Source organism: Cornus florida, unplaced genomic scaffold (assembly GCF_030987335.1).
Source record: "Cornus florida cultivar Cherokee Brave unplaced genomic scaffold, ASM3098733v1 CherokeeBrave_3.0.0_Hap2_Chr04, whole genome shotgun sequence".
Classification (NCBI taxonomy): domain Eukaryota; kingdom Viridiplantae; phylum Streptophyta; class Magnoliopsida; order Cornales; family Cornaceae; genus Cornus; species Cornus florida.
In genome coordinates this window covers 66,913,884-66,926,413 of record NW_026775574.1, presented here as the reverse complement: position 1 = coordinate 66,926,413, position 12,530 = coordinate 66,913,884, and the positions used below count along the sequence as shown (strand labels likewise).

At 35.4% G+C, this 12,530-nt stretch overlaps 2 protein-coding genes and 1 pseudogene across 2 annotated transcripts; 1 reads left to right on the top strand and 2 right to left on the bottom strand.

Moving 5' to 3' along the window:
• On the bottom strand, window positions 1–1,332 carry LOC132303407 (uncharacterized). Its single transcript, XM_059800641.1, has one exon. The coding sequence runs from the start codon at window positions 1,178–1,180 to the stop codon at window positions 386–388; it is 795 nt and encodes a 264-aa protein (XP_059656624.1). The 5' UTR covers window positions 1,181–1,332; the 3' UTR covers window positions 1–385.
• A 2,064-nt stretch (window positions 1,333–3,396) lies between these two features.
• On the top strand, window positions 3,397–3,900 carry LOC132305053 (U-box domain-containing protein 28-like; annotated as a pseudogene).
• A 5,374-nt stretch (window positions 3,901–9,274) lies between these two features.
• LOC132302250 (uncharacterized) lies at window positions 9,275–12,530 on the bottom strand. Its single transcript, XM_059799105.1, has 3 exons — window positions 11,892–12,530; window positions 10,163–10,845; window positions 9,275–9,666 (listed from the first exon to the last, which is right to left on the bottom strand). The coding sequence occupies exons 2-3, from the start codon at window positions 10,778–10,780 to the stop codon at window positions 9,409–9,411; spliced, it is 876 nt and encodes a 291-aa protein (XP_059655088.1). The 5' UTR covers window positions 10,781–10,845; window positions 11,892–12,530; the 3' UTR covers window positions 9,275–9,408.

The following is a 12,530-nucleotide window of genomic DNA, read 5'->3' as shown; positions in this document are numbered from 1 at the left end:
TTAAGAAATTTCTATAATGTTGTTGCCATTTCATTGTCCACGTCGTCATATAACCTTCCTCATACAATACTTAGCTATTAAGGAAAAACAAAAAACAGTAAACAAACAACAGAAAAGAATATGCAGTAGCATTTTCCGGGAAAATAGATTCAGAAAGCAAAGTTTCCGGGAAAATTGACATCTCACCAGTGGGTGCCTCTCAGCTTAGACACCCAACCAACCCAAGAGAGAGAGAGAGACTGTAAATGAATGCTCAGTATATGGAGCATATATATATATATATATGCATATATATTCGTACTCGAATATATATATAACCTGACACAAAATCAAAATGTGACTTTCACTTTCTTTCTCGAAATTGAAAATTAAAAAAAAAAAAAATTTAAACATTCGGATTCCAAAGACTCCACAAACGCGAATTTAATAACCCCAAGACGTCCGGCAATACCTTCCTCGCCATACCCTTGTGGTTGCTCGCCGGCGAACTCCGCAAAACCATCGCCGTCGTAGACGTCGTCGATGCCTCTTCCTCCTCTCCCGGCAAGCACACCTCTTCGGTCTCTGACTCAACCATCTCTTCCTCTCCTTTCTTCTCCGCCGTCTCCTCAGCCTTTTCAGGCGGGGAAGAGTCTTTTTCCGGCGAACCCACAGAAGAGGAAGAACTCTTCTCAATCTCCGGCACGGTTGCGTCAGGCACATCGGCTGTCTTGTCGACGGACTGGCGACCCAATTTCTCTCTCTTCTTCCCTTTCTCTCTCTTCTTGGACTTCTCGCCGTTGGCCAAGTGTTCCTCGAAGGCCTCAATCGCTTGGTGGATGAGTTCGCGGTTCGGCGACGAGTCCCACCGGAACCAGTAGCTCGTATAGCAGTCGAAACAGCCACAATCGAAGACCGGAGGCTTGTGGGCGTCGGATTTCTTGGCCGATTTCTTCTTCTTGTCGTCGGCGCCGATCGACGACGGGTTCGAGGCGGACATCATCATCGACCTGGTAATCATGTAGGCCAGGACTTCCCGGTCCTCCAGAGAGAGAACCGAAGCTAGAGCGAGAATCGCAGTGGGGAGGAGCTTCAACACAGAGAAAGCGTCTCTGTTTGCGGCGGAGTGAGAGGGCACAGATGATGATGATGAAGACGAAGATGGAGATGGGTATACTTTACCTTTGTTTCTCATCTTCATGATTTTCTTGCGTTGAGTGAAGGGAATAGTTGCTAATTTTGGTCTTCTGTGTCTGTTGTTTCGGATGGGTGAAGAGAGAGAAAGAGAAGGGGTAGAGAGAGAAAGTGATTTCTGGTGTTATGTGAGAGAGAGTGATGTAGGGTTTGTATTTTCTTGATAGGCACGGCAGGAAAGAGAGGTCGCCGTTGCTTATTTTTCAGGTCAGAGTACCACTTTGCTTCACGTCCCTATTAAGCGCGTGTTTATTACCGCCAGCTAACCGAGGTTAAAAAGGGGGACTTGGGCGGACCACGGTTAAGTACCACCTCAGCCAGCCTTAAACATGAGTCCGATAATTTTTTTCATAGGTTAATTACAAAGGCACCCCTGAGGTTTATCATTGACAGTCATATATAATTTAGCCATTTTTTGAACAAAAACACCTCCTTAGATTTGATAAAGTTAACAAAGACACCCCAATGGTTGTGAATTGACATTATTGTCTTTTGACACATTCAATTACTAATTTATCCAATACAACTATTTTTTATTGACCAAAATACCTTAGAAACCATACTTAGACCAGTTCACACCCACCACCACCATTTCATAGCCGTACCATAGCCGCCACCACCTCCACCACCATGGTGCTCGAAATAAGGCTATCAAGTATTACAAAATACAAAATAGAAAGTGCAAAGATCAATTCCTAATCTCTCTGTATAATATACACATAACCCGTAATCCATCTTCTTCTCCAAATCCACTTCCCCCAAATTCCTGTAATCTATCTTTTTCTTACATATATATATGTATATAGATTGTGATTAATCGAACCACCACCGCCATCATTGTTCTTGCCAGAACAGTGGAGCCTCAGCATCGGGTCGTTGTCGGGAATTTCTATAGCCGTCAACGTTGTCTGGTACGATGGTCGCCTTCGTCGAAGCTTCGACTGGTCGTCGCCGTCGTCGGGAATCATGGTTGGATCACAAGCTTTTGGTTGGTGGTGGCTGTGGATGAGAAGTGGTGGCGGCGGCTGTGGTTGTTGGGGAGAGGCGGCAGCTGTTGTTGGCGTAGGTGCGATGGCGACGGCTGTGGTTGAGAAGGGCGGCGGGTTGTTGTTGAGAAGGGCGATGATGGCTGTTGTTGATCATGAAGCAACGACGATGGCGGATCAAGACACAGAGGCGACGACGACGGCGGATCAAGAGGTGGCGGCGACGATGATGACGGCAGATCAAGACGCAGGGGAGTCGACGAATCAAGATACAGAGGCGATGACGACGGCGGATCAAGAGGCGGCGGTGGGCGGCGGCGTCGACGACGACAATGGCTGATTAAGACGTAGAGGAGGCGGCGGATCAAGATGGTGACGGTGGCGGATGTGGATGGGCAGTGGCGGATGTGGAGGAAACAGACTTTGAGATTGGGTTATATGTATATATATATATATATATATATATATATATATATATATATTTATATATGAGATGTATATATATTAATATATATGATGGTACTGATGTAATAGTGAATATATATAAGGGCAAATTTGACTTTTCATGAGTTAGGATATTTTACCATTAAAATAATTAAACATTAAAGGGCAATTTCGTCTTTTCAAACGTTTTAAGGGCTTGTTTGGATCAGAAATTTTCACGGGGGGTAGCTTTGTTCAAAAAAGGTTTAAGTTGCATATGACTATCAATATGGCAAACTTCAGGGGGTGTCATTGTAATTAACCCTTTTCTCATTTAGCTGAGAACATACAAAAAAAAATAATAAGGGCTAGAAACATAAAACGCCCCTCTTATTTACAAAAATTATCTACTAACCACCTCAAATGCATAAATTATCATATTACTCTTTTATGTTTTAAAAAATATATCATATCACTCCCTCCATGTTAGTTGACCATTTAAAATTAACGCGATCTTATCACATGTATCATATACTGCATTATAATGACCAAAATACCCTTGTTCTCTCGAAATGACGAAATTGCCCTTATGAGTATTTACTTTAGTTTTGTTATCTTCTCTTCTTCTTCTTCTTTTCTTTTTCTCTCGTTGAAGTGGTGTGAGGATTCCTCCATAGCATAACAGCAGTAACAGATCGAATGAATTCTCCCCAAGTGATGATGTGAAGCCCTAATTGATTGATTGAAGTCCCTAATTGATGATTTGAAGCCTTAAATTGCAGCTAGTTTCAATACTAAAAGGATTATTTGAAGCATGCCGCGAGTGCAGAAACTGCAGACCGACCGGACGGTGATCGAAGTCGGTTTATCAACCCTAATCACCGTGACAACCTTGAGACTGGTCAAGAAAGAACTCATTCGGTTCCGAATTATACGAACTGTAGGGAGAATCCTCTCCGGTTCTGATACGATTGTTCCGGTGATCGAGAAGGCATTGAAACTGTTGGAGATGGTGCTGACGTGTACGGATGGTCGAACGGCGATCTACGATGACGAGACATGCATGTCAGCGATCATGCAGAAACTGATGAAGGCATCGACTGTAGCGACGGAGCACGGGATTGTGGTGCTCTAGAGCGTATGTTATCTGTCCAACGACACAAGAGGCTGTGATGAAAATCAATGGTTCAACAAAAGTTTTGGTTGTTCAGCAAGCGTGAGGCAGATGTGTGGAGACTTGGTTAAGGTGTTCCGAGTCAACTCAAAATCATGTTTGGCGAGTTATGACACGAAGACCACTCATATTATGTCTTACTGATTCATCATACGAACCAAAATCATTTGATGTGGTTTTGTTTTGTTTCTCCTAACTATACTCTTCTCATTGACATGATTAGATAGGCCAAAGTTGTAAATGAAAACCAAATTTATTGATACAAAAAAAAAAAGAAAAAGAAAAAGAAAAAGAAGAAGAAGAAGAAGAAGAAGAAAAGAAACCAAATCAAATCAATTTTGTTGGTTCTGATACCAATTTGAGAAATCTGATACCAATTTGAGAAATTTTTGGTTATATTTGTTTGTTGTGGATGTTCAGTAAATTTGGATCCCGAAAATTGCATTATTTTGTATGTCGTTTAGATTTTTTACAGTACAAATACAACAGAAGGGATGAGAAGAAACGGCTGTAGTGGTAATGAAGATGAGGCTGTAGAAACGGGGGCGTAATTGACATTTTAAATTCACAATTTCATTTTAATATAATATTAATAGACTATCAAGGGCATTCTTGTCATTTTGCAGTCACTTAACGGTTCTGTAATGGAAAGGAGGCAATATGATAGTTTATATTAGTTCAGAGGGTTTTTTTAATAATTGATGGAGTTATATGTAATTTTTGTAAACAACAAGGGAGTTTTATATTTTTAGCCCTAATAATAATAATAATAATAAAACGTTTTTTGTGGCTGTCAAAAAAATTATTGTTAGAAAAAAATTATATAAATTACTTTTTCAATTAAAGTATTTTTTAAGTTGTTTGATAACAATATTTTTTAAAGCAGTGATATTGTTAATTTTATAATAATGTCTTCTATTAATAGAATATTATTATATTTGATAATAACTTTATAAAAGAATTGGTGAAATTGTCTTTAAAATAAAATAAAAAAGATGAAATTGTCTAACAAAAAATAGTTACCTACATATAGAACACACTTTAAAAGTTACAAAAAAAATTTAGCTTCATTCAAAAGCCAAGTGAGGTAAAATTGATAACTATTAAAAATAGAGAACACATTTTAAAAAATTAAAAGTGCTTTTGTGTGTTATTATAAGGGCTAAAAATCATAAAACACTACTTTCAATTTTTTATCATAAAAGTCTAACCTGTTTCTAAAAACCCCAATATTATTACAAAGTTATTACATCCCCAATTCTATTAGTTTGGGGGTTAAAGTAGCGCGTGCTGCTCACTTGCATTGGCAAAATATTTTTAGTAACAAAATTACCCCTGCAAAACATGTGTCAACCATGTGCTGTTACATTTTTTTGTTATTCCAAAAATATCCCTAAGCATGTTAAATAATAGAAGTCACCGCTTACTCATCCACTGAAAATGATTGAATTTTAATGTTTGAATTAAAATTTTAAATAATTTGTGACGGAAGACATTAAAAGAATATTTTTTAAAAAAATTATTTAAAAAATTTACCATTGAATTATGCTTTTTCTTTTTAAACACAAACGATGCCTTTCATTTTATTTATTTTTTAGAAATACATGAAGTCTAACTTTGAAAATCTTCTTCCAATTGAGTTTTGAATCAATTGTTTTTATTTTTATTTTTTTATATATATCGTTTTTCAAAATAAGAATTAAACTTTTGTAATTAGAATTTTATTCAAAATTTAGTGGTTATTCAAAATCTATTAGTTTCCCATTTGAACGTATTTGAAAAAATTTATTAGATATCATAATTGTTATCAATTTTTATATTTAAATTGTGTAGTAATTACTCTAATTAGTCAATTTTTTTAAGTAAGAAAATGAATCAATTTTTTAAAAATATAAAATAATTAAGCATATTTTAATGACTTATTTAGTTTTTTTGTTTACTAAATTGTGAATTCTACAAAAGATTTTTTATTTAAATTAAATGATCTAAATTATAATTTAATACATAATGTAATATTCATAAATTGACTTAAACTAAATTATAATATTCAGGTTTGTGCATAAGGGTAATTTTGTAATTTGTAAAATATCAATTTTTGATTCTTTAAATAAAGTGGTATATCATAAGAGTAATTTAGTCATTTAACAAGTCATTAACGGTTCATTGACAGAATTGAGACAATGTAATAACTTTGTAATAGTGTTGAAGTTTTTAGAAACAAATTGAGTTTTATGATCAAATATTGAAAGTAGTGAGGGTTTTATAATTTTAGCCATTTTTGTTATATGATATTGTTGGTATTAAATTTAAACTAAGTTATTAGCGAACAAGCATGCACACACAAAATAAAGAGTTAAAAAGTATATATAACACCACTTTTGCTTACATGAAACAATCTAATCTAAGATTAAGAAAAATTACAAGACTAATTCAACAACGCTAATTAAATTTTTTAAATTTTTTTCTTGATAAATAAGGATAACCAAATATAGTCAGACCTGTTCGAAAAGTTGTAAATTACAGACTAAACCACTTAATAATCTAATACTTCCAAGGGGATAGTAATGGTAGTGTAAAAGTGCATAATGACATTAGTAGGGATCAGGGAAGTAAGTTTTTTGAGATCTCGCTCGACATTAATAAATGGTAGAGTAGGAGTTAATAGCGCGTGCAATGGTGCGAGTGCCGTTGTGATTACAAGGGACCAAACCCTGCGTTTTGCCGAAAAACTTCTCTGAACCCTTATCTAAAATGGGCCGACCCGACTCGTTCGGCTTTACAGTCTGGGTAGCACTGTTTTCTGGACAGAATTACAGATTTACAGGATAAGACTTCGCAAGATAACTCGTTTGTATTGGCATTTTGTTCAATTTTTAGGGGTAAAATAGTCTTTTCAGAACCTACATGGTGTGGATAGCGACACCCGACCGATTAGTTGAAGGTCTATTAGTAAAAAGGTTGAGGCGTATCGAGTACTAGGGGGTGTAGGGACCACTGAGATAGACCAGTCATAGTCACCACCACAATCAATCACTAGATTGGGTTAAACATCACTGACCATTCTCTATCTATCTCTTCACTTTTTCTCTCTTACCTATTCAGTTTTTAGGAAGTTATGTGGGTTCATATTTGTGCAACATAAATAAAATAAAATAAAATACAGTATAAAATAAATTATTATTATTATTATTATTTACTAATCATGAAGAATATTGATGAAAAGGAAATGTGATAAAAGAAGGAAAAAAAGAGGTGAGAACAAATTATACTTATCTAAGGTTTCTCCATAGTATGCTTGTTTTAGTTTTTGTAGAATAAATTTCTATTTTTGGAAAACTCAAAAACAAAAAAATTGTATAAATACATGACTAATTTAAGACTTTCTTGGGAATCACTCATCTTGGTACTATTCCAAGTTTTAGAGTTTCAATAGGTTCAAAGTTATCACGATTTTAAAACGCTTTGTCATAGATGTATGTTAAATATATGTATAGCACTTATCCCATCCGCACTTAGACGACGCGGGATTGTGCATTGTGGCTCTCCCAATAGGTGGTGCATTAATATGACTTCTCCAAATTAAGATTACTAAAAATTTTCAAAAAAAATACTTGAATCCCTCCCTCCCACCCACCCAAATAAATAAATAAATATGTTCTTTTCATAATGGAGCTCATTGACTGCAGTGACAAATTATAAATAGTGTGAAAATTTGTGTATCCATAACTCTGCAAATAAAATAAAAAACAACAACAATAATAATAATAATAAATTTAGTTCTCAAATCCTATTCACTTCCCTATCACCACATCTAACAATGACACCAATGACCAAACCACCCTTCATTATATTCACAAAGTGAGATTGAAGTCAAATGAAACAGCTTGACTTCACTTTTAGGTCTGTAGAGTGGAAATTACCTATTTTTAGGTAGATTTTGATGTTATTCATGCAAGTCAAAAATGTGGGACACAAGGCTAGCAATAAACATTTTTAAATACTTCAAAACATAGTGGCAAGCACTCTCTTTTCCTAGGCTTCAAGCACAAGGCCCTAACCCTAAGTTAATCAAATGATTATTCACATAGTATTAAAGTTTTAATCATAGTTTAACATTATAAGCTTTTTGTATTTTATATATATATATATATATATATATATATATATATATTTGATGGTCACAGCCAAACAAAGTGGACTATCATCCATGGGGGCATTAAAGAAAAGGGAAAAGGAAATTTCTTTAACAAGGACTATGAGTGAACCTAGATTTGTTTAGATTACCAAAGTCTAAGAATAATTATTCAATAAAACAAAGATAATTAGGTCTTAGGAAGAACTTGAACTTGTGAATATCCTCTCCTCGGTCGGGTGGGTGTTACCCAGTGGCCTATTTGATATCACGTCCACCCCTCTCGAGCAGGTCGGGCACCGCCCAATATGGTTCGATCATTTATAAATTGGGCCTTGAAAGAGCCTTATTTGGATTATTGTGTTTTTTTGGTTGTGGCCATTGCTTCAGCTGTATGCACAGCCCAAATTCAGCTCAGAAGTCTAACTAGGAAGGGTAAGTTACCCTGCCATCAGAGAGGTGATATACCGTTAATTACCCTAAGGTTTTCTTTCGGGTGACCAAATTTTATAAAATAATAATTGTCATACATAATACAATAATAATAATATTATTATTATAATATAAAAACATTATTGACTTTTCAAATTTAAATTTTTGACCACAATGAATTGAACTCCTAACGTTGAACGATCTACCGTGTGTAATAACGTTGAACGATTTATCGCGTGTAATTTATGAGAAACTGCATGTAATTTATGAGAAGCTCAGTATAATTTACCTAAATAAGAATGTCATCCACACGCGCGAGACTCATATTTAAGCATAAGAAAGCTTTACTCTTGTGAGACCAATAGATTCTGTATGTGAATCACAAATTACTAACAAACAAGTTAAAAGTCACCCTGAGCTTAATTTTTCAACCTTGCCTAAATACGTGAACAGATGCTTAAATGGAGAATTTGCATACCCAACAAAAATCATATCTATAGACCACATGTACACACACACACACACACACTGATATAAAGACAAATTCACCTACCAAAAGCCATATCTATATAACATATGTACCCACACACACAAACACACATCGATATAAATACATATTTACCCACCAAAAATCATATCTATTTAAAACATATGTACCCACACACACAAGCACACATCGATATAAATACATATTTACCCACCAAAAATCATATCTATTTAACATATGTACACACACATTGATATAACTACAAATTTACCCACCAACAAAAACCATATATATATGACACACACACATACTAGGTCCATGCCTTCTACAATTATTAGTAATTATATATTAGGCTTATTAGCAGACTTCTGCCAACAGATAATATATATATGTATATATAATTGCTTCATTATGAAAAGATCTAACAATATATAAATTCATTATACAATCAACAAAAGAAACCACTTAATTTGATTAGCAAGAAGGCCAGAGTGTAATACAACAAACCAAACTTCAAAAAGGAGTAGTGAGGAGTTCAAGAAAGCAAAGTTAAAGATAGACAACAACTACAAATGGTGTTTCTGTGAGGAAACAGAGTCAATTAGTCAGATTTCTTATCCGCAGCTTGTGAATTGTTTGCAGCAGCAGCAGTTGCTTTCTTTTCTACTGGTTGTGACTTGTTTGCAGCGGCCGAACGCTTGTCCTCTGCCATTTTCGACTGTATCTCGTCCCTCTCTCTGAAATACCTCTCGAATGCCCTCGGGAGGAATTGAGGAATCAAGAAACCAAAAAGATTGATGGAGAAGTACACAAAATTTGCAACTGCCAAGCTCTTCCCGAACCAATGCCACGCAATGTCCTGCACCATTGATTGTTAGGAAATTAGCTTCTAAAACTATACATTTCTCCTCCCCTTTTGGGAGGTTGAGTCCTCAAGCCCTGCTAGAGGCAAAATTGTGGAAGAGTGCACGTTTGCTTGAACTTTTGAAAAATAAATAAATAAACGAATTAGCTTCTAAAACTGTGTGACAAATAATAAGAATTGGTTTGTGACGGACTTGATGAATCAAATACCATGGTCTAATAATGAAACATTTCAATTAGTTGATGATAATAGTATATGCTGATAATTTGTGAAAAATCCGTGTGAAAAGTTTCATTAACACCTAATCCATGTCGAGTAGATCTTCTTCTTGTAAGAATTCTTAATGCATAGTTGTGGGGAGGGATCATGCAATGTCACATACCATTGACTGTTCGGAAAATAGCTTCTAAAGTATGCGAAACACTAATCAATGCAGTTAAAGAAAATGCACAAATAGTACACAAGAAGAGCACATAAACTAGTTATATACCTTGATTTGTGCATTTGCAGGCAGAGTCTTGTTAAGCCAGACATCGGTTATCCAATTGGTCATCACAAACAACCTCCTGGTGGTATAAAGCAACGGCACCAATGCCCTCACCGGTGGAGAAAACAACGATAACCCACTTATGATATTCTCGGTCAGTATCTGAAACGAAAGCAGGAACAAGTGAGGGGTAGCTGATCGGACTGCGTGCTCATCACCCCTCGCGAAGCCACCCAATACATATGCCAGTGGCAGGAACAGCCCTATGGTGGTTCCAAGGATCACGTAGAATCGGAAGAGTCTGCTTCCTTCGAATATTTCCTGCGATTCGGTGGTCCTACCGTGCGCGGGAAAGGCTAGTCGTGAGAGGGCGAGGAGGTAGGCAGAGGTGAAGGCCGGGAAGATGAGGTCTATGAGTGGGACAAGGCCGCTGGCTGAGAAAACCATGATGAAGGCTACTAGTTGGAGTTCTATCACACGCAATGATCCCATTACACCCCCCACCATCGATTGAAGCGGGTCTTGGCGGCGTTGTACGGGCTTCGGTGGGGATTTTGTGGCGGAGGTGCCGGTTTGGTCAGGCTCGGTTCTAGGCGCAACAGCGAGGGTAGCACCCGACATTTTCCTTTCACTTCTTCTTGAGTTTTGTTTTGCTTAAATGTGTAGGGTTAGTTTATATGATGGACCTTTAAAAAGATTGAAATGGAGAATTCAGGAGAATCTCAATGGCGCCATAAAACAGTGAATAAAGCAATTAAACAAATACTACACATACCTGCTACATGAAATAATGTATATATATATTATGTACATATACAAGGAACATGCAAATTTTCTTACTCAAACCCAAAAAAAAAAAAAAAAAAAAAAAAAAAAAAGATCTAGTTACCTTAACCATAAAATCAAGAAAACAGGACAATTGTTATTATTATTATTATTTTTTTTCAAAAGTTTCGGCAAATACATACCCATTGTAAATTTTTTTTCCCCCCATCTGGACTTATACTATCCAGACCAGAATCCGTACTTACAAAATTAAATTATGTTAAATTCAATTAGACTACAGCCCATCGGCATACTTGCATACAAAATCAAATTATGTCAAATTCAATGAGAATAACGACTAAACCGTATATTATTCAGTGTATTAGTAAAAATCTAAGGTGCATAGGATGGTACAAGTCATTTTTGTTTTTTATTTTTATTTTTTCTTGATTAGGTAGGCAACTAACACGCACAATCCAAAAAAAAGAGAGATCATGTCACCCAAGCCAACGGTAACAACAGTAAGCAAATAATTGCTAAAATTGTACCGTGACTTATTAAGTGTATATAATAATTGTACAATATAAATATAATCTCGTGGCCACACATTTAAGTGAAAAAAAGTATATAGAAGAAGTATTGAAATTCTCAACAAATTGAATAAAATTGAACCAAGTTCAGTTACAATTAAGACACTTTACAAAAATAAATAAATAAATAAAATTTATCTATTCAACCCCAAAAAAAATGAATGAATTAAACACAAGAAATTGCTATGATCTGAGAAATGCATGATTAATGTAAAAACATCATATCCACACACACACATAAACACACCAATTTGAAAATTAAGCCACAACAAAATATGTGTATCAATATTATCATAAATCAAAATTTTTTTTTTTTTTTTGAAAGGTAATATTATCACAAATCAGAAAAAAAGAAGAAGAATATGATGAGATCTTACTATTTCAGTTGAGAGAGCAAGAAGATGGATCCAAGAGCAAAGCAAAGAGAGGGGTCATGGCAAAAAAGAGAAGGACGTAGCCAAAAAAAAAATGTATGTATGTCATGATGTACTGTGGACTGGGTCTAAGTTTCGCACGTGTGTTCATGTAATTGTGACACGGGCGAGTCCCTAAGTGTTACAAATTCAACACGTGTTTTTCGGCGTTCAACACGTGGTAGTCCCATAGGCGGTGTCTTCTTCGAGCTTATCGTGTTGATGTTGGTAATGGGTGCTTGAACATGTTGTCTGGGCTTTCTTATAAATTGGGCCGCTTCTAATTGTAAGCCCCAAAACCTACAAATATTATAAAAAAAAAGAAAAAAAGAAAAAGTTAAAGCACATACATCTTACGCGAGAAAAAGGGGAAGAAATTTCAAAAACATAAAACAAAAACAAAAGGATAACAAGAAGAGAATAAAAAGGAAAAGAAAAATAAAAGAACTTTGAAAAAGAAAAAATAGGATTTGATTGCAGAAAATGAATACATATAATTTTGAAGGGTATTAAAGGAATTAGAAAAAGAAGAGGAGGAATAAAAGAGAGAAGAAAAATTAACAGAGAGTTTGTTATTTTTTTTTTTACTAAAAATAAAATTTC